Source organism: Lepisosteus platostomus, chromosome 23, assembly GCF_059453375.1.
Source record: "Lepisosteus platostomus isolate fLepPlt1 chromosome 23, fLepPlt1.hap1, whole genome shotgun sequence".
Taxonomy (NCBI): domain Eukaryota; kingdom Metazoa; phylum Chordata; class Actinopteri; order Semionotiformes; family Lepisosteidae; genus Lepisosteus; species Lepisosteus platostomus.
In genome coordinates this window covers 14,441,383-14,465,294 of record NC_142633.1, presented here as the reverse complement: position 1 = coordinate 14,465,294, position 23,912 = coordinate 14,441,383, and the positions used below count along the sequence as shown (strand labels likewise).

The following is a 23,912-nucleotide window of genomic DNA, read 5'->3' as shown; positions in this document are numbered from 1 at the left end:
CCACACCCAACAGAAAACATGAATTGTATTTTTTATTGGTAACAAAATATTTTTTTTAAAAAAAAATGACAGTTATTTTTATTGATTTTTCATTAATTTTTCATTTTATCTGCCAGACTTCCAGAAATATTTTTTTTTCCAATGCTGATGGCCCAGATAACTGCAAGCATTATTAACTCAGATCGACCTTAAAGAAGGTATAAAAGGAGAAAATGAAAATCTTGAACCATCTGTTTGAAGATATAGCAAAGGAGCCAAGGCAACCTTTCAGCTGCTGTGGTTATGTTAACTCGAGCAGGTAACACAAACCTGGGAAAGGTCAGGGCTAACCAGCAAGGCATGGCTCTTGGGTCACCTGAGCTTTGTAAAAGGGCAAATTCAGACTTTTGTTTATTGAAGACTGAGAGATTGGAAAGGTCATCTATTAATCACCCACATCTTTTAAACTGTTTAGTAATCAAACACAGTCATTTCTGCTTAGTTAGGTCAAAAGCAGCATCAAATCTGACATGAGCTGTCTAGAAATGAACACCTGTTACAGCTTTTCCATGCTTGTACTGTACTTGGAAAATAAAGCAGAGTAGTTTTAATTATTTCAGTAATAACATTTCAATATATTAATATAAAGCCTTCTTGTTTTACTGATTTGCACTAAGGCAAGTTGTTACTGAAATGGGATCCTTCTGTCAGGTACATCTGATTTGGGTTATTAATTTTATTTTATTCTTCTGCACTAGCATATTTATTTAATGTTACACAACATTAATAGTTTTGTTGATTATCCAAGTTCATGGTTCCACTTGTACAAAAGAAAATCACAAAACAATAGCATAGTGTCTCATGAGACATGAAAAGGCAACAGTGGGAAATCATTACTTTACATCTGAAAATCTGAGAAGTATAAAGAAGGGCTAATCAAAGAGATGAGCTTCCTAGCTCATCTATTAAGTCCTTCAACACATTACTGATCCATACAGTAAACATGTATGATGTCAGCAAACCAGCCGACAAAAGAATTGAACTTAACCAATGAGAGATAATAGTACAATAATAAATAGGTAAATAACATTTTCATGTTTATTTATTTTGATGGTGAACCAGGGCTAAATCATCAGGAACACTTCACAATTCCAATTATTGAAGTATTATTTCCAAAATAGAAATTGGAAATCTGAATGCAGCTGCAGCTTTAGAATGTAGTGCAGTGAAGGAAACTGTGGCGCCCACCATTTTACATGTAGATAGCAGTCTTAGACTTTCAGCTTATCCTACTTTCAGGAGGGGAGCTACAGCAGTGCATCAGTGTGTGAGCTGTAAAAGACAAGCAGACGATAATTCCTCACTGCAAAGTACAAAGAAAGACGAAAAACCACAGCTCCAGCTGACCTCACACCTGAAGAAGACTCCACTGCCAAAACACTGTGCTTTTTCTTGCTTTATACTCTTCAGTGTGGAATTAACCTCTGCTGGTCCCATTTTTTTGTTAATCAGCCTTATGATTGAGACTAATCAGCTTGAGCCCAGAAACCATTAGTAATTCAACTAATTCAAACATGATTAGAAGTCATTTCCCTGACAACAGTATAATCTCTGAGCTGTATCGTGCATTTATTTTACAGGGATCAAAATAAAAGGTTATACTTCAGTCAAGATGGCTATTTTGTTTTCCTGACAAACCAAAAATACCTGAGACACATGCAGTTTTAATGCAAGTGTATAATAATAAAATAAGTTCAGGGTAGCCTAACTCATGGATTCTGACCATCAAAACAAAAGTTTTTCAAGACATATCTACAGTTTGTTATACTATTAGAGCAGATTATCTCCTGATACTTGTTTTAGTGCCTCTGAATCACCATTGCAGAGAAATGAGAAATCCTGAACAAGTGGTGCTTAAGAGTAGAAACTCCTCAACACAAGGTTATGTTTCCTGTTGGGAAGTTCACCTCCAGCCCAAGAGAACAGACGGTCAGTCACCTACAACATGGCATCTCAGAGAGCTCTGCCCAGCAATACAGGGGTGTTCATGCCTCACATTGACAAAATGTGAACCACGAAAAGAGTTACTCTTCAGATGTAAGATGTACTGTAGGTGAATTAATCTGAAAGGCCACATAACACTGCTTATAAATGTTCTTGTCCCTGTTTTTGCCTTTTGCGACTCTGCATGCCTTGGTTGTAAATTGTATGAGAAGGAATTTAAAGTTTATGATGCAAAGTGACTCAATCAAGCGTGTTTTAATTTCCAAATCTCCTTGATATAGCTTTTAGCTCTCTCTTGATCCTATAAAACACATAAAAGCTACAGACCAACACTGCATTCACACTGGTTTAAAAAAAGACTGTAATAGCACAAAGCTGAAACAGAAATGCTTCAGTCTTTTAACATAGATATATTTTGATACACTATATGGAATTCAGACTTTTGCCATGGTTTTACATTCAACAGCTCCATCTACTGGAAGATGAAGACAGATAAAGACAAAGAATAGGGGACAGATTTGGAAATCCATGGAAATTCAAGATCAGCTGCTTCAAAATGACTCAGAGAAACTGTAAGATAAAGCAAATACAGCCATGTGCAGAAGAAAAGAAAACCTTTCTGAGCTCAGGCAAGATTCTTATGAAAAGGACTATGACTGGTATCTCAATATATAACTGGATCATAGCCGTAATGTTTTCCTTATTCTGCATACATGCATTTATGCATGCATAGGCTGCATAAGGAGAAGTTTAAAGTACTTCCAGCTGTGTCTGCACTGGTGTGGAATTTATCTAACCATCTGGCAACATTATTCAAGGTCCAAAAAGCCCAAGGGAAAGGTACAGAGTTTGCAACTGCATTTCCTGGGCTCAAGACAGACATATCTGCATGTCTTAAACTTTCAGGTTTTCCCATGTTCTGAGGTTTTAGCAGGAGCTACATCAAGGTTACTTGTCAGCAGTTGTTTTTATAACAAAGAGTACTGCTGAGGACATTTTTTTGTTGATTTCTTTCAAAACCTAACACAAAGCTTAACAAAGATTACCTTTGACAACTGGATCTCTCTCTCATCATTTGCCTTGTCTTTCTGGACTTTCCATCTTGGGTTTAACTCCAATATGACACAATTTATATCATTGCCAGGACGGACTGGAAGTGGATTCAAGATTTTCCAAGGGACTGCTAATGGTCTCCCTTCACAGCCACCTCTTAGTAAGATGAAGGCTGAAAGTGAGTCAGCAAGCAAGACTCTCTTAAAAGGCACATGTTCTTATTTTCCCTGTTGGCAAACATTGTGAAAACTGCTCAATCCATAGCATACGAATCAGACTGAAAACTCTCCCACAAGCAAAATTGGGTGCATTGTCATATTCTTTATCTCGACAGTCTATTCACTGCTCAACAAAATTCTCTATGCTGCAATTTAATCCTGCTGTCACAAGAAACGCGTGGGCCAGCAAACGACATTCATGTGTCCGTCTTGATCATGATGAAAATTATTCATTTTCTGCCCAGCAAAACGTATGAGGAGAGTGTTCAGGGAGACTAAATCATGGCACTGTGCCATGGTATTGATGGTATTGTGAATTAACCATAGTTTGTTCTCACTCCCAAAAATGCACAAACAAAACTGTCTGTAGGCCATAACTGGATGGGTTGTATCAGTGATTAATCAGAGTAGAAAACGTTTGCCACTGAATATACTGCTATGGATATTCTAATAACCTTCTTAATTAACCTAAATTATTAATGTATTACTTCATGTTGCAAAAAGAAATGTCCATGGCATGCATTTAAAAATAAACTTACATTCTTGCCGATTTTTGAACAGGTTGTTTGGCAAGTTGTGGTCATAATGTGTATAGTATTGTTAATATATGTAATGAGCAGATGAAAGAGACCAATTTCACAAAATGCCAAACCTCCTAATAATGCTGAACATGCTTTCCAGACAGCAGGTGGGAATAAAATTAATTAATAATTCAGAGTTCTATAAAGGTAGCCCATAGAAACATACTCACCAGCGCAACATTCCCTTCCACCTTGATTAGTCACCAATACAACTCAGTGAGCTTCAGAAACTGACAGCTGCTGTCCTTCATCAAGTACTCTCAGCACATAAAGAAATGAAATGAAGCTTCTTTCAAATAAAAAATATTTCATAACTGTTCCATATGAATCTTTTCTGAAGATTTTGTCTGTTTCCTGCAATTCACCTAAGCAAAGCATACTGGACATTCTATTAATATATCTGCGACATTTCCAGATCTACAGAATTGCCCAAAGAACCTTTACTTTAAAGGACAGGAACAAGCAGTCTCAGAACAGTCCTGTCCAGTCCCTGACCTTGCTTTGTAGGCTTTGCATAATACACTAATGAATGCACTGCAATATTACCAAAACTCTTAAAAGACTTCAACCTTCTGTCCCTGGGCTTCAAAATGGAAGCACCAGTTCATAATTAAGTGCTAATCCAATGTCTCCATCCACACCTGGCACACAATCTCAACCACACATATAATTGGCAAAGATACATTAATCCTGAAATGATTGAACTTTAGGGTCTTTAGCACCCAGACAACTTAATCTCAATGCTAATAACCATTATAAGATGACAAGAATTACAGGACACCTATACCTGCGCTCCCCGCTTGTTTAGTTGCAACCATAAGTGGACAGGTCTGGCTGGGCATGAATGAGTTCTCCTAAAAAAGCCTTTACAAGTAATAAAATAAACAGATGATCTGTTTCATAGCAGGAGCCTCCACATGTGGACCACAATGGGAAATGGCTCTGAAAAAATCCTGAATAAATTCCTTGCGATTGCATCTTCAGTCCACAGCTGAGCTGTGGGAGCAAGCTATTTACATTTTGTTGTTTTTATTTACTATGGTTGGCTGACAAGAGAGGCAATTTCAGCTTCCAATGGGATTGATCTAGGCCTACAGATGGCAATTGTTGTGTACAAAAAAGATGTGATGCGTATCTTTATTTTAACTATTTATTTACTAGAGGGATTCTGTACACTGCATGAAAGCATTTCCAATAATAAACTAACTTGATTTTTGATGCTATGGCACTTGGCTCTTGAATATAATGAACACCTTGTTGGAATTAACTAATATGGAAATTAATGAAAACAAGAAACATCAAAATGTAACAGAAATAGTGTCAACTTGAAGGGTATGAAAGGACTTTTTGACGGACACACTCAGAAAGCTTTTCCTTTGAGTCTGGTATCCGGAATCTCTGCTTGCTTGTCTTGCTTGTCGCACTGTAAGGGCTTAACCAAACATGATGATGATGCTCACTTACTTTTCCTTCACCGCCAACGGGAGCCGAGAAAACGTACTCGAGCTGGAAGACGATGCCGAAGGCAGGATGATTCACCATCCCCTTCAGCGGCAGGTAGCTCCTGAGCACAAGGGCGTGCCGCACAGATGAGCTGCATGGGAGCCAGCAAGAGAGACAAAGTAGCAGATATGAAACATGGGAAACATTAAATATTCTTCAATATCGTCGGAGAATCCAATCATTGATGGACGTGACTATTTTTTTGTGCAAACATTTGAAACCTCTTTATTTACAGTATATTAAGCGTTAAGCACTTGAGATACGGCATAAGTTACATTTACACAGCAAGTTCCTTTCCTAAAAAGATTTTGCTTTGACAAGTTAAATGTGAAATATTTATAAGGATGTTCAAAAGTCTTAGACATCTCATACACAATCAGTATATACACAATCATACATATCACTATAGCTTAGTTTGGGTGAGAAGAAGGCAAACTTGTCATTCAACAATCTAATTCACATAAATCAGAAGCTTTAAAAACACAACCAGAACAGTTTAAGGTACACATTACATGAGAAATCAAAATAAAGTGCAGTGGTAGCAACTAATATGCCATATTTATCAATCAAACATAACTGACTCACTGTTGGGCATTTTGCATTATTTACTTTTATTTTTCCTCTCTAAACACCCATCAAGTTCAAAGCTACTTTGTACTAAAACATAGATCTGAGAGGGATTAATTTTTACCTTAAAACGTAGATCACAATAGCATGTCTAAGACTTCTGAATAGCAGTGTATATATGCATATATAGTATATTTAAAGAATAAGTTAGAGCTGTTCTAGTACTGGGATACCTGTGTCTTCTGAATTTTATTCAAAGTAAACCTTGTTAGTTTGGCTCTTTAACTGTTTGCTTGTATTTTATCAAACGTTTTAGTTTTTAAATAATAGAATTAAGTAATAACTTAGCATAAAATGTGTACCAGGTTCTGAATTTCTTCTCTCCTCCCACTCAGGTTTATTATTTAAATGACTTGATTAAATACAACTAATGGGTCGATGCAGAACTAGGACTGCTTAGTATGAGAGTATTTGACAGTGTCACTCCCACTTGTGCCTGCATATCATTAAACAGTAAACAGATGTTTAGAAAGCTGAAAGAGAACAAGTATATCTTACTAAGCTGAAACAGAGTTCTGCTCACTATATGTCCTGAAAATGACACACATAAACGAGATCCTGTGAGACTAAATCCAAAGTGCACAAGACGATTAAAAAAATCGATTAAGGAAAATAAGCTTACATAAGCTTAAAAAAAGAGCTCTGTTGGAATGAAGGCACAGGGGTAAAGCAGACCCAGAACCAGGAAACAGAGCTGGAGAATGGTTTTCTCTGTTTATTACAGTTTAACACTATTCCCTACTCTGTGTTTTCACACACCCCTCGTAGAAACATACTGAGAAACTGAAAAGAATAAAACAAGGTCAGACAAACAAGTTTCTAGTCGGTTTTTGAATACCCCAGGAGAGTCAAATTGACAAGTGTTTAAACACAACGTGGCACAGAAGCTGCCAGTTTGCTTCCCAATAACTGCATAATTACTACCTACGCACTGCTATTCATAACACAGTTTTAAAAAACGCTAATGCCAGTGCGATATTTTTTGGAGAAGGGATAAAAGAAACTCTGTCCATTTTCAGATTATGGCTCCAAACTGTGTTATTTATGTGGGTACTGCAGAAAAGATTAGACCTAATTTGTTGCACCGCAATTTCTGGAGTTTGACATGGTTTACTAGTTCTTATTTATTCATACTTGGCAAATGTCAATTTCAAGATTATTTTCTACTACTAGCACTGATTATTACCATGTTTGAAACATTCGATGACTCTTATTTGCCATGCTCTAGTGCATGATTTGCACTTACCAGTTTACAGAAAAAACACAGAAAGCCATAGAAGAGGACTCTAAATTACAAAAGAAAGTAGTCAGTAAGCATTGAAGCCATATTATTAAAGTTAGGATGCACTGCCAACCAGTAACATTTTGATGTTAGATTAATACTAATACATGTTGATGTTAAGTAGATTAATACTATTGTTAATGTACTATTGTATTAATGTGTACCCAAGCAGAGTCACCTGAGCTTGGTCAGAGAGCCCTGTCTCCCTCTGAAGCTTCCAGTCCCGCCCCTGGCTTCCTCCGGCTCGGGGTCTAGGACCACCACCTGTGGCCTGTGCAGGAAGCCCCAACCGTTATGAATGCCAACGTGCAGACGGCGCTCCAGGACCACGACCTCATTGCCATCCGGGCCAGAGTTCTCCTGCGGGGAGAGAGGAGACACCAACCATTTCCACACAACCAGGAACACAACGACACCACGCGGGATGCTCATCTCCGCAGCAGTACCTGACATGCGCATCCACAGCATCCACAATTAAGTTCCAATACAATAGCTAAAGTGGGTTATTCCAACTGTTTATAGTTCCAAAAAAGAGCCACAAAAACAAAGCAATACAGATGTAATTGCAACAAAAACCGTGACATGAAGAGTTAAAACCATTATTGAAAAAAAGCTTCAAGTTTAAGATTTAAGAGATCTTTGCTGTCAGGTGTAAAAAAGGATTAAATGAGAGCTGTGCCATATTTTACCATTAGTTTTACACAAAAAATAAATAATACGGATAATTGGAAAATTAAAACAAATATTAGACTGCTGTATGCCTGTAGTATCTTTATTTTTCACAGTCTTAGTCATAATCTGTCTTCAAAATGCATTAGTCAAAATGTTTAGGAACTGTTTTGCTTTTTTACACCTACTAACCTACACAGTAATGGATAACTGAACAATTATCATTACAGAAACTATTAACTGAGTCACTGCATGCAATGTGGAGATCTCAAAGTGACACAGACATTAGGGTTACATCTGAAACCCTACAGAGCTAAATCAGAACACTACAGTATGTACCTCTTATTTGTACAAAACAGTAAAGCTGTAGTAACTTGAATGCAGGTCATTTATAAATGCATAAGATATAAAAATATATTTTTAAGTTTTATTCTTTCAACAAGATCCAAAGCAAATCTGAAAGATTGTGGGGGTCAGTGATGTTATAGCTAACTGTTGCCAACTGCTAGTTCTGTAAGTAAATTATGTTCTTACACACCTAAATTCAGATTCTGCTGTATTTGTTCCAACTGTATATCCTCCCACTTCCTCTCAATCCAATTAGTGTATCAACTATGCATCTGTATTTATAACTTGGCTACAAAAACTGCCAATGATGCTTTTTGATTATTCCCCATTAGTGCAGCAACAAGCAAGTTCAAAGCACTACATATTTTTAAAGGCACAACTATCATCTCTGAGATGTAGATAATGTTGAAAGAGCAGTTCAATTTTGCTGATCATTTTCAGTACATGTATCAACTAGTGTATCAGATATCACCTTGCTCAAAGGGACCCCAAGACATCAGTATTCCTGATTTAGAAATGAGTCCAATATCTACACTGAGAGGTACTTAAACCTTTGAGTTTTTAGCCTTTACTGTGCCTTCTGCAACTAATGAATACTAATGAAATTCCACCACTTCATGGATAAAAGGGCCTTCTTAATTTTGTGTTCTTTTCTTGGAACTCACAATCTTCAAAGGATCTCATTAAGATTTAACACAAAAGACATGAAAATTCTGTTTTTTTTCCAAGGCAGGCATTCGGTAACTTGGTTTATCAAGGTTTTCAGAAACCATGCTCTGTGAAAGAAAAAAATAGCTTATACTAACAAAAACAATTATACTAATAACAGTAAATGATAGAAACTCAGTAGGTCATAAAAAACAGGATTTTTTCAAAAATGAAATTCTGTAAAATAAAATCTTTAAGTTAATCTTTTATTGGGCTGTTTAGAGAAGACATCTGAACTTAACCCACACGAGACAGAACTGTGAACAAAAAATGTAATATATGTCAGGTGCCAGATCTCTGTACTACAACAGGCATCTTATTAGCTGATAGCACAAAGCATCCAGGCTTCTTCAGGCACCATCTCACTCACATGACACGATTTAACAGTAAAGCTCTAGACCTGTGCTTCAAAATTTCAACCAGAAAAACAGATTTTTATTTAGACACAGTAAAGTTTAAGCAGATTTCAATGTTTTCCACATGATAAAAGAAGATTAGATTAAAAAAACAACATTTATTTTACTAACTCCTTGGTTTGGCACTTCAGCTGCCATAATGATTAAGTTCATCAGATAATAGATAGATAAGACTTTATTGATCCCAAAGGGAAATTGATGAAAGAAGGTAATAGATTCATTACAGGCATTTCCAGATTTAATAGATACAATCAAAGAAATAATGTTGAGCCTTTGAATTAACATTTCTCTATCATAAAACTGCTTAGTTAATTGTAAAACATTCTAAGAAAAAACTCAAACACAATTTAGCATATTATTAGGAATGGATTAAAATATCTAAACATGCCTTAGATTTGTAAGCCTTAAGGCTGCATGTCAGTAATGGTTATTTAGCATTAACATTTATGCTCTTCCAAATTCCTTCATGCTCTTCAGCGTTTTTATTTGAGAGCCAGTTTGGCCGTAGAGGTAGAAGTAGATATTGGCAAACTGCACAGATGGCCTTTGCAAGCTCTAGAATGAAACACAAGTTGAGTTTTGATGGCTAATACAACTCCACCGAAGTGGGGGAGAGTTAACTAAGCATTCTACAAAGAATCGATCGAAGAAGTCAGCAGCATTTGACAAAAATTAAATACAATAGCGTGCTATGCTGCAAGTGATCTGTCCTCCCTGCTGTTCATCTTCAGGAATGTAAAAGGCGGGTGTGCATTCAAAGAATGGCGTTGTTTTAAAACTGAAAGGGCAATAATAAAGTGATCCAGCACGAGAACCAGCCTGCTACAGTCAAACAGTTTTCAAAGCCTCTCATTTCCATCTATCCACTTTTTCAGCCCTGCTGCTGTCACATATTCTTTTCTTGCACCAGAAACATGAATATTTTAGAGTTAAGAAGCTTAGGGGGAACAATGAAATTGCCTGAAGATAATTTATACACCAGCACCATCATGGTAATGCAAAAACTCTCAGTAACGATGCACACAGAGTTGAGACCTGGGACTAATAATGCATTCCATCCATTTTTCCCTTTCACGTCAAGATCTAAGAACTTCCTGCAGACGACGTGTCATTATTCTGAACCCCTTTAGAGAAAAATAAGGCCAAGGAGACAGCGTTCAAAACTGTGGAAAACTTACAGGTGTAATGAGGAAAAAAAAACATTCTAAAAGCTCAGCTGATAAACTACATTTCCATTCCTTAGGTACACAAGAGGATTACAATAGCATGTCTCATTTTGAGGAAACAAAGCATTAAAACCTTCTCAGCCTCCATTTTAACTATTAATAACATTTATAGGAAGTGTTTAACAGAAACACTAAATGAATTTCTCGCTTGCTTACTTCCGTTATTTACTTACTTTACTTGATTACTGAAATTTTTTAATTACTTAACTAAACTTAGCTTATTTAACTTGCTTATTTACTTATACTTACTTATTTAACTTGCTTGTTTGTTTACTGATTTAACTTATTAACTGCTTTACTTACTTATCTTACTTTACTTACGCCTTTACTTACTTAACTTGCATGCTTATTTTACTTGCATACTTATTTTCTTTAAATTATTTATTAGCTTGCTTACATTACTTGCTTACTTACTTTACTTATGTAATTTGCTTACTTCCGTACTTACTTCACTTACCTTACTTTCTTTACTCACCCCTTCTCAGACATCATAGGCCGAGCCGTCTAAATATGTCGATTCACTTTTAGTGTTATACTTTTAATTACCAAAAACAACATTTTCTTAACTGTTTCTCAAAACATTGAAAATGCACGTGATCTCTTCATCTTAACATTACCATTACGTTTTCAAAACAGCAAAACTATTTTTAATAAACAAACAAATCAATGGTATAATGCTGCCAACAACACTTCAGACAGAAATTGCACAATGGGAGTAATATAAATATTTTTACTAGCAAAATCAATACCCATGACTATACTGTATATCAAACGTCACAGGAAAGCCTAAGCTTTTCACCTGTGTTTCATAACCAGATACAAAAGCATCTCGATTCATTCAAAACAAATACACTACTAGATAATCTCTTTAGGCAATTTAAGCTCATGCTTTCATTCACTTAGAAAACATTCCTGATTTAGCTCTTTAAAACCTTAAACTATAAATAACATTTTAGGACGGGATTATGCCAGTATTAAAGAAAGGGGCTGTAGTATTCCTTAAGCCATAAATGTTCAAGTAGAATCAGATAATTTATCTATCAATCCATCCAGACAGCTAAAATGAGCAAAATACTACTAAGCCTATTCATTACATGGTCTCTGCAACTCAGCAAGCAATGAAAACATTGATTTCAACTTACAGTTTAAGTAGAGTTCTTTAAAAGAGACAAAGGTTTGGCTGGGAAAGATGCTGTTATTTTTATAGCTCCACTCCATGTGAAAATGAAAGAAAATATAACTTTTAGTGAAGGAGAAACTTCCAATGCAGTAGTACTAGTTGCTTTTTTCTCTGCTCTGGAGCTAATGTGAATAAATGTGACATCTAAAACTTGCAAAACAGACATTATGTTCGCTGCTAAATCAGAATGTTGCAGCTTGTAATGATCTTTGCTTGTAATGATACTTTTAGGGAACACATAGAACACATTCTAAATATAGAATGTACAATCGTCAGCGTGGTTTATAAATGTTCTTGATTCCCATGTTGGATGTATGCCAGAGAATGACAAAAAGAGATACTGATTTGCTTGTGTTTACAGACTGAGCACTGCATTCCATAGGCAGTGAGGTGCTGATATTTGTGACAAACACATACACTAGCAAGCTCAAACAAATCGCCGTGCTAGCAGGGTTATCAGGATGACCAAAACTGACACTTCAAGGATTCATGTCAATCCAGTGGTTGTCACGCCAGCTGCTGCTTTATGATTTGATACTGGAGTTATTTATTTTCAGACACATTTGAGTTGCATAGCTAGAGTAATTATCTCACAAGCAAAACAGTTTGAGTTGGTAACTGCTGCCTAGCTGGAGTGAAGATGATGTTTTCAGTTTGTCACTCTTGCAGCAGAAGAACAATAGGGATCCACGTCAATTATGATGTTACTCCAACCCATTACTCATTCAGCAACAAAACAATGCAGTCAGAGCAGAATGAGCACTCATGTCAACAGCTGCTGTCCATGGTACTGAAACCCCATAACGTTATCATACTTGCAAGTAATTTCCCATAATGTAAACACACCATTTTTTAATTTTGCTGAATGTCTTTACATTTACTGTACTTAATCAGTAAGATTGCTCATATAATTTGGAAGTATCATATGATTTCAGTTCCTGTTGTAAAGAATGTTTGCATTATCAGTGAAATGAAAAGGTATTTTCACAGAAGTGAGAATGACTTTTTATACTAAGGAACCATAAAATTACAACAGAAAATGCCACTCATCAACCTTTGATTAACCAGTACTGTAAGTGCTTAAAATAAGATGGATTACATTATTGTCTACTATAGAAGGAAAACAAACAGATTTGGAACTTAAACAATAGGTTTATCCCATGGCTGTTTTCTGTTTTCTTTTTATTTGTAGCTTCAGGCTCTGTTATATATCCATGATAAGTCCATCTTACTTTAATTCCATATAATTCTTTAAACAATCCAAATTAATATTTCCTCCCACTCAGAATTTACAGTAACACAGCAAGTGATTAGAAGCCTAATTAACAACATTGTTAGGAATTTTAACAGTAATAATGGGTTAGGGAAGTGCTATACTTTTTTTAGCAAATTCCAAATGTTGATAGCACCTACATAACAGTTATTTAAATTGGCATTTAACAGTTATTTGGAATCTTCAGGCTTTCTACTTGCCCAGGCTGATCATTTTTATTCTCCTATTGTTTACAAATATATCTGAACATGACAAAGATTTTCAAATCTATTTTGTTTTCTTAATTAGCAGACTTCAGCAATGTAAACTTGCCATCTGCACTGTAACAGTCCTTACAATTCAACCTACAAGGAGCATGGATAAAAAACAAAACACAAGCAAAATTAATATTATAGCCAAGACCATCTACTGAATAACATGGGTCACAAAATAATGTAAGAAGGTCAGTTGTGCCAAATTTAGATATAATTGTTGCTTACAAAAAAGCAATAATGGGATTAGTATGGTATTCAGTTTCAAGAAATGAAGGAGTTTTATTAAAAAAGGAAATAAATTTGGTTTCTGAAGGTTGTTGCCTTGTGCTCAGAACCACAAATGAGCTGAGAGGATAAAGGTATTTAATAGGTTGTTGAAGCTCAGAATTTAGTCACATTATTGCAATGAAAATGGGATTTTATAATCATGCAGACTTCCACAGATTAAGGCTTCAGAGACAGTCTGAATTTCATTTTGCACATTTTGTTTTACCATACGATTACTGGCAATTTATACTATACAGAAAAAGGCACCTATGCAAAGTTTTCAAATTCACCCCCACCCTCCCATTAAACACCACCCGTGAAAGCAGAGGACTGGTTGGAGGATTAATGAAAGCAACAGAAAAACAACAGCTGTCATTTTAATTTATTTCTCATTTTCTGTGTGGCTCTTGTGCTTCTACATTGTAATATTGTGACCCATCTCAGGCCCAAGTGTCAGTTACACAAATTATGTTTAAGTCATATTTTCCCTTGTAATACTGATTAGTTGTAGGAAAATTAAATGCATCTTCAAAATAAACAGCTCAAGGTAGGTTCATTTTAAAGGTGTATTATATAATTAAAAAACAGAAAGCAGTGCACATGAGCAGACTGTTTAACAGTAATTTAATTAGTAAAAATTGAAACACAGTGATAGAAACATTAATCAGTTAAATAAAAGGAGCATAAAGAATTGCAAGAATGGGTAAAACATATATTAGAAAGGCTAAGAGATAAATATTAAAGAATATTGCAATGGAGGAAAAATACATTACTTTAGTAGTACAGCAGGAAAGGAACAGAAAAGGATGACGAAGTATTTCAAGGATAAATGTGGGAAATGTTCATACTCAGGGGTTTACCAACGTAGATCACAGTAACACGAGTAGGACTGAGAAAAGTACAGTATGTTATGTATTAAATACAACAAGAATAGAAGAGGCAGAAATGTATTAGACATACCTGAGATAAGCATTTAAGACAAATCCTCAGGTCCTCATAGTATTGTAACAAAATACATTAAAATTCATCTGACAGTTACAAGGCAGGGGTAATACCCACTGACAGGACACTTGATAAGTAAGTGTCCATTCATAAAATGGATGACAAAGCCAAACTATGGAATTATGGACCAAGATGTTTTTTATTGCATGTAAGGTTCTTTAAAAAATAAATAGGATTAAAACAAATGATCCTCTATATTACAATGGGATTCTAGAGGACAGTCATTTTTGAGGATTCAAAAGGATTTTGAAGGCAGGTCTTTTGTAACTAACTTGATGAATTCTTTGAACAAGCAACAAAAGAAATGTTACAAACAGAGCATGTGATATGGCATATATATATATATTTTCATTCAAGAAAGTGCATGTATTTGGATTAATGACTGGCTCTTACAGAACGTGCAGGAGTGAATGCGCAGATGGTGGTGAAATAATTAGCAGAAAATCACACGGAATTGTATTAGGACCACAGCTCTTCCCAATTTATACCAATGATCTAATTTCAAGTGTAGATAGTAATTTATTATAGCCAAGTGCAATGTATTCCATGGAGGTAGAAAAAACAAACTACAGATATAAAAATAGAGTATGGAAAAAGAGATACTGTAGGTGATCTTGTTGACACATCGTGTTTATCAGTGGGGAAGTAACGGAAGAGTGTAATATCTAAATATATGTTGTTAATAATAATAATAATAATATAATCAAATAATTTAATTAATCAAATAAAGTTGGAATTAATCCTATGTTCAAAGAATCATTTGAGTTTTAAACTAAGAAAAAATGAGGGGCCTGACTCAACTATTCAAAATCCTCAAAAACATTGATAAAGTCAAGCAACTAAACCAACAGACAAACATGAACCAAACTGTACAGTCAAAACAAAGGAAATATGCATTAAAAACAGAGAACAGGAAGCATTTCTTTACATGAAGACTTGTGAGAGAATGGAACTGCTGTACACAGTTGTGTCATTGAAGCTGATACCTTAGTTCCTTTAAAAAAATACTGGATGAGATCTGTGGATCAACTACAAACTAATAACCAAATAAGATATGAACAGCCAAATGGCTTCCTTTCATGTGCATTACTTGTGTTCTTATAATATCAACATTTTATCTTGACATACACAAACTGAAGTATTAAATTCAAAATGCATTACATTAATCAGGCCTTTACAGCACAACACAAACAAATCACAAGACAAAATCAGAGCTTTACAAAATTTCTGTAACAATTCAACAAGATTTCAGTGACTCATTATTTACTTTGAGGAAGTCCATGGCTTTACATGCTTATTTTTCCTAGGACTGAGATTGTGTGTACTGGGACTCAGTAATTAAATGTACTTAATCTTTGAAATTCCGGATCACCTGAATCTTTTGTTTGGTTTCTTATAGAATTGTGAGCACACTCCCACAGTGTTCTGAAGATGCCTCATCATGTCAGCATGACTCATCTGCCAGAGAAGAGTAAAGACTAAGGGCAGTGATTATTAGCACTTCATTCTCACCCTCCTACTCATACGCTCCCTAACAGATTTAAACTGACAAGGTCTTCAACTAAAGAAAAATTACAAATGCCCTATTGAAATTATTTGCTGAGTATTGAAAGACTAAAAGCCACCGGGCAACACTGGGTTAGCTGATTTAGATATAGAAAGCAAATTGTGACTACAACTGCTGTACCTGTTTTTTTTCTTTAAACACGTTTTAACACATTTTGCAGCACAATTTTCTTTCTAGATCATCCCCTTTCCTTTGCAGATCTAGCTTTTTAATAATGCATGCAGCAATTATTTTGTTCCAGTTTTATTATAGGAAAGAATCAGCAGGCGAAAAAGAATGTTTTACAGTACAGTATATCTTGCTTACTAGGGGACTGTGGAGAAAGATCTGCATTCAATTGTCTGGAGGTTAAGTATTCAAAAATCAGTAGGACTTTTGTCAGGGCTAAAGACACATTAGTCTAACAATGCTTTCACAAAGCTTCCTGTTCCTGCTGTAGCTAGTCTATGTTGGGTGACCCTAGAACAACAATATATTAGGCCCACATAACCCTATCGCTTATGTTTTGATTGTGACTAACTCCACGTCAACATAGATCATAATATGTTTTTATCTTTCCCATTGCACAGGATGATAAATCCTGAAAATGCCAGAATAAGGCCACCGGGCCAAAATCACCTGTGCTATACAAAAAATGACTGGACAGCCCTCCCACAAAATGTGTGCTGCAGGTAGCTAAGCCTCTGTAGTTCTTGCCTGATATGTTCTTTTTTTTCCCCTAAAACAAGGGAAACTATGCAGTAAACCTCCTAGAAAAAATGAATCTGACCTTCATCTGTGATCTCAATGCCTGTTGTACAAAATGTACACTCCACATTTATTTTGAAACACTTCTATTACAGTTTAAAGAGTGTCACTTCTAACTGGGATTACTTTTGATTCTCTCTGTGTGACACACAGTTACAAGAATGATCAAACATAACTTGAAACATTATTTCCACACATACAACAATCCACAGAGTGGTTGGAGGCTCACGCTCTTCCATAAACCGAGAAAAGCTTTGAAATAAAACCACATAAAAAGTGCACTGCAGCAAGATTAAAAAAAATAAACCATATAAATTTAATAAATTAAAACTTTTAAGTATAGAAGTTTAATCAAGTTGTCAGCAGCGAACATTTTGGATTTGTGTTTGTGAAATTAGGGTGCACTATTAATAATGAAGCTGGTGTTAGACGTGTTAGACACATGTTAGTTTTGGAGTCTTGCCCAGTTTCAAACAGATCTACTGAAGTGTAAGTCAACATTAAGCTTAACTTTTTACCTTCAAGAAATTTATCTAGAGACTTTATGAGACTTGAAAGTCCTCAGTTTTTGAAATTTGTTTTACACATTTGTTACCTCGTCTATGATTGGTGGAAGTAGCCCAGACATAGTGTCAGTCGCATGTCCTGTTTTCGACTTGCACAACACAACATTAACCTTTTTTAATAAAAACATCTACTGGCAAAACCAAACTTCAATATGTCCCTACAAGCACACTGGGATATCTCATAATAGAGTGCAATCAGTGTCGAGGAGGTATGACAAATTTGTTTAAAACCTTCTCAAAGTAACTTTTATCGAAGATAAATAAATCTGGTCATTCATGGGCATTCTCAATGAAAGAACAGCCCTCTGCCTTATATGCAACCTGGGTCAGGCTTTATAGGGTGGTAAAATATTGTAGGTTTCTACAGTACATTAAGGTTTACATTAAGGTTTCTTAATGCAGGGGCACACAATTCCAGTCCTGGAGGACCCTGTCAAGCTGATCTTATAGGTCTCTTTATATTATCAACTTCTGAAAGATCTGGAGAAAGGTGTTGAACTGCTCCAGTGAAGCTAAGATATACAGTATAGTTCATCAAGCAGATAGCTAATAGACTTAAAGAAGCTAGACAAGGCTAATATCAGTTACTCTGAGTGGTTTGTGCAAGTTTTACTCAATTTATTTTTCTTCACCATTTTATTTAAGCCTTATCTGTTAATTTGAAAGTCACATGAATAAAAATATTAGATATCATCATAAAGACAGAATGGGGTCCAATTTCCAAACTATTTTAATATTTCAATGCATAAATGCAGTCTCATAAATCAACACATTCTGTTTGTGAATAACATCACAATATGCATGTGAGCATACAAACTGCATAGGGCAACTATAGATTATTAATTCCACCACATTCATGAACTGCCATCAAGGTTTTATTAGTTTAAAAACTATTTTAATTACTTAAAACCTCTGTAGTGAACAACAAAATTAAATCACAAACTTTTAATAAAGGTGGCCACATAACTATCAAGATTCCCATGAGCTCAGTGAAGTACGCAAGTGGTTATCTATACTAATTATCCCTAACAGAAGTGGTATTTGTGTTTGTGAAACCTCAATAATTGCCACTATAAAGAGTTTTAAACATATTTTGCTTGTGTTGTGTGTGATTACAGAAGCCCAGTCTGTTGGTTTGCATATCTAAAAGTGTGGGTTTGATTCAGAGGTTGTTCCACAACTGGCTGTTTCAATTCTCACTGGTCTGTGGGGTGAATTTGAGGTCCTGCACTGGAATACTGTGTCAATTTTGTTCTTTTAAAACCAGAGGAGTATTCTGTAGCTTCCTGTGAAAATTGGTTCCATAACTAGAATTATTCTTCATAATCAGTCCACTGTTTCTGCACAGAATAATTTTTGTCTACAATGAGGTGAGTGACCACTAGGAAAGACACTGATTCTACTGAGTGTGTTCAGCAGCAGGGGTTCAGTACAGAGTGACTGCACCGGTTGTGGTTGTGGAGTAGAGGGTATGTAGCTGACACAGAAAGCATTATCTTTCGAGACTCTGAAATCTATTTGAATGCATGCAAAGTAGATTATCTGATGCTCCGGTACATATAATTTACATCCATGCATTACAAACATGCTCTTGGAAGCACTGAAACTACCCTTCAGTGAAATCAATCAAGCTGCAGTGATGAAGCACCACCACATTTTCCACTGGTTAAAAATTCAGCTTCACTACCATTAAAAGCACCAACACCCAAGTATAGATCTGAATAACTCACTGCTATCCGGTGTTAATACTGTATTCAACGGCATGGATTACTCATTTCAGAGGCACGAAGAAGATCAATAGATAGTCTCAGGAGCACTGCCAAGCCTGGGTGGGAGTGACACTTGCTATCTCATTCTCTTTCATTTAAAATTAATTTTAATTAAAAATCCACATTTCTTCCTTTTGAACTGCAGGTTAACAGCTTTGCTAGGCAATGTCAGGCGTATTGCCTTTGGAAAGGTTCCTGAGGCACCCTCAATTTCTTTACACGAAATCTTCAATAACTGGCTCTACTTCTCCTGCTTTAAACACATTCTTAAGTTGCTTTAAAAGACTTGCATGAGAATATCAAACATTATCTCATGAGCTCTGCAGCTCTCTAGTAAGTCCCATTATTCTTTTAAATATGGAAATTAATCCATAACAGTCTACTAATGTGTTTGATTTTTGTGCATTGCTGCCTGTTACAATTTCCCATTGGTTACTAATGAGATGGCTTCTGTGTCTACCTGTACACCAACAGCTCCATCAATTCTAACTGCAGACAAAGCAGACAGCTCTTCCAAAGGGTCTGCAGGGCTGCAGAAAACACATCAGGCAATTTGCATACAGAAACTTTGTAACCCATAACTATGGGTGGCAGCACAAAGTACCCAGGCAGTAATTACCAAAAGCCACAACTTCTTCCACAAAGAGAAGCAAAATGAAATCCAGGAAGTATTTTGTGATGCAATGACATATTCTAAAGAGTTGCTTAAATGGGCAACTTTGAATTGGATGAATGATGGCAAGAAATTGATTCTGAGTTTTACCCGTCAGATAACTTCGTACATAATCAGTTGTGTGACTAGGACACTGTGAAGCACAGTAGGATTCTTAAAAGTGATTAGAAGGTACTTCACTTAAGAATGACATTCAGAGTTATTTTAAAATACAGCTTCAGCATGGGAACTTTAGCTGTACATTACGGAAGACAAAGTAGCTGAAAGTTGCAACGAACAAAACAATGCTAACACATTTAGAAAAAAAACAACTAACGGATGTTCACTTACTGCATTTGATCTTGCATCAGAAAGCTTACTTGATGGCAAAGACACAGCGGAAGCCACTCAAGATATTCAGGATAAAATCACCAATTTTCGCCAAAGCTCCAGGCTGAGCACATGCGCTGCGAAGCATGAACAGTTTACACAGTGTACTGTTTGTATACAGTCAGCTCAACAGACAAGATATGTCAGTTAGGAAGTCAGGGGCATTTATTTTAATAATTTGATTAAAATTTAAACTGTCTGGTTTCAGCAGCAGAGCCTGAACTCTACTCCTTGCCAGAAGCACATTACAGAGGCACAGCAAATTACTCCCTGAAGAAAATAAATTAGATTTGTTTCATTCGTTAACTCTCATAATAGCACTCTTTAACCTGTTTGACACAAATAATTCAGGGAAAATGAATTATTGAAGCTGGTCCACCAATAGCTAGAGGTACACTCTGTTTGCAAGGTACTTGCTAAAAGACAGCAACTGTGAAACTCCCTGACAAGCTCATCTTCACCATTATCTATTAATAGAATGTTCCAAAAACTACTAGACAGGTCTAACATTGCTCAGAGCATGAATGGTGTTATTAATGTTATTACAAAGGCATCATCTTGTTAAAGGATCATATCCCAGTGGTGTGGGTCTTGTGTACAAGCACAAACAGAAAAAACAGTGAATGAAATACTGATGAGCTTCTACAGATTCCCTTAATCTTTATTTCTCTTTTAGCAGAAAACTCTTTTAAGGGCTCTCTTGAAGAATTATTTCACTCTCCTTACCTTTTTTTAAAAAAAGGGAAAGGTCACATGACACACACAAGTTCAGATTGTCTGATGTGAAAAGACACTGCTTTTCAGTGGGGGTGGAACTGTGAGAATGATTCAATTTACAGAATTCTTACTCATTTTATGCAGAGTGAATAGGAGGTATAATAAGGCACACATGTACATAAGACACTTTTATACAGAGCAACTTACATTTGTACCCATTTTTACAGTTGGGCATTTTACTGGAGCAATTTGACAGAAGTCCCTTGCTGAAGGGTACATCACTTGTGCTCTGCTAAAGAAAACAACCCACAACTTTCCTGTTGAGAGTCCAGACCCCTAACCACTATTCCACACTGCTGCTCTAACATATATAGAGTTTGGAAATCTCAGCATTCCCTTTCACAATTCTAACATCCCAGAGGGTAACAGCATATCTGCAGAAGGACTCCTATGTGGCTCAGCTAGCCAATGCACATGTGTAACACAGGCTGAACTCTGTAAACCAGACCACATCGGTACAGGTCTAAACTGTGCAATTAGCCAACTATGAGAAGGGTTATTTGAGCAATAGTGCACAGTTTGAAGTGATTTGGAATTACTCAAGGTGATTCCCCCATCTTATCGTGTGACAGTAATGTTGCAGTTTATTGGGCACCTGAAGGCCATTCAAGACAGAGGTATTAACCACTGACAGGAAAATTACTAATGTATCACCCATCCCAAAAAAAAAGTTAAACCACACCAAGTACTCCTACAATGTACACAAGCAAGGTTACAAATCAGAGCACCACACAGTATGTTTATACCCATTTATACACCAGGGTATTTTACTGGAGCAATTCAGGTGAAGTAACTTGCTCAAAGATACAACTGAATTCAATTACAATTACAAGTCCAGAACCCCAGCCACTGCTCCGCACTGCTGCCTTTGTTGGGCAAGAAATGTTACTTCAAGTACATGTAAGAATATGGAAATGACAATTAGACTTAGACTGGAGGATAGTCTATACAACAACATTCTAAGAGAATCTACTATTCCACATGGCATGCCAGGATTTTCAGAAGAACTTTCATTAAGAAATGTCAAATTAATACAATGCATTAGTGAGACCTCATATAGAATATGGTACTGTATATGGTTTTGTACAAATAAAATATCGCTGCTATAGAGGGCAAACTGAGACACTGCCAGGCTTAAAGGAATGCCATACACCAACAGGCTAAAAAAAACAACAATATTTCAAATGTTGAACCAAGAAGAGTATGAGGGAGTCTGATAGAAGTGTTCAAAATCCTACTGGATTTCAGAATCAAGAGTGAAACCCAACCCGGAATGAAAACCACAGAGAAATGTATTTAATACCCAAGAACAGTAAGCATTTGTAGTCTGGAACACACCTATCAAGCCATTCTGTCACAGCCAATATCCTGAATTCAATGCAGAAGCACCTAGATATGATCCTCTTGATCACACAGCGGATAGCAACAAAACCTTTTAGATGGAAGGAATGGTCTCCTACAGTTTATAAACTTTGTTATGAATTAAGCCTTTTATCCTGAGATCACACTTTTATTCAAATTATTCAATTTATTCAGATGCTGCTCTGTTGCACAAAATTGTGCTAATACTGGAATGCCTCATAAAAGGGTCAATCAAATAAATTGCGAAAACTTTTCTAGCAGGTTGACAGTTTTCTCTCAACTTATTCACCTGTTAGATGATGTATGAGAGGTGGATGTTCAGACAGTTGTCTTTTCCTCTCTCCCTCTTTCAATCTATTGTTAGAAAACTGAGCTACAATGATGACACACCAGGTGTTAGTACTGGCATCACAATAGAATTGCTCTACAGTGGAGCTAGAAGAGTCACACTTACAAAGGTCACATGCTCACTTGGGGTCTAATTAAAAATATACTGTCGTATACAATACCACATGAATTATCACCTGTGGCAAAAGAAAGCATGCACTGTTGTCATATCAGTCTGTTACTGATCTTTCTCCTCTGCCATGCTCTCAGACCTTATCTGCAAAACAGACACTTGATAGAGGCCTAGCCAGACAAAATCAATGATGTTTCTACTCAAAGCCTCTACTGAGAGTCAAACAGTACTGCTGAATATCATGTCAGAAAAATGTGTCAGGCACCCAATGGACAAGTAATTTATTATTTTATGTGGTTGCAACAGCTTTAGGTACTGCACAAAATAACAACAATAACTAAACAAAGCACTGCTTCCACTATGAATAAGAGTAATAATAGTATTACAATTTTCATCGGGTGCTCTTTTTGCCCCTCACAGTCCAAAGACACACAAGAAAGTAGTTAAATTTGCTTTTTGGAATGTGTGTCTGTGTCTGTCTGTGCCCTGTGTGTATCCCGCCTTGATAATATTGCTCACTGGGCTAGGCTGAGGCTCGCTGATGATCCTGTACTGGACACAGTGGTTAGAAAATGGATGGTTGGATATTAGTAGTAGTAGTAGTAATTATAATAAACCTTTACTATTTAAGAAGAGGACATCAAATTGCCAACAGTGAGACCAATGTTCATATCATATAGTTTTTCTCAATCTACCAGAATTTCAGGGTTAGGAAAGAAAATGATGTAAAAATGCATTGAACTCTGCCCTCTTGTTCCCAAACAATAACTCGTAGAATCTTTTTTCTAATAAATATAAATATTACATTTTAACATTGTGAGTTTTTGGAATGCATGGCTGTGAATTTGGGAAACATGGTGAATAAGAAAATGAATCGGGTTTAAGCTAGAGTATGAAGTCAAATTAAACAATATCAATTCCTTTCCACTGCCTCCTGTCTCTACCTTCCCTATCCATTCATTTAAACTACCCCAAAATTAACAAAAGGTGTAGACAAACACTGAATCTCAATTCCCTTCCCACTTGAGCTCC

The 23,912-nt window shown here is 36.1% G+C and overlaps 1 protein-coding gene across 4 annotated transcripts in view; it reads right to left on the bottom strand.

Annotated features, from left to right (window-relative positions):
* The window catches only part of nphp4 (nephronophthisis 4), a 126,300-nt gene that overhangs the window by 52,223 nt on the left and 50,165 nt on the right, over window positions 1-23,912 (bottom strand). For all 4 annotated transcript variants that reach the window (XM_088617550.1, XM_088617549.1, XM_088617552.1 and 1 more), the window contains exons 8-9: window positions 7,426-7,607; window positions 5,300-5,429 (exon numbers count right to left, since the gene is read on the bottom strand). In XM_088617550.1, the coding sequence (XP_088473676.1) occupies window positions 5,300-5,429; window positions 7,426-7,607 (312 nt within the window). The remainder of the gene's footprint in view (window positions 1-5,299; window positions 5,430-7,425; window positions 7,608-23,912) is intronic.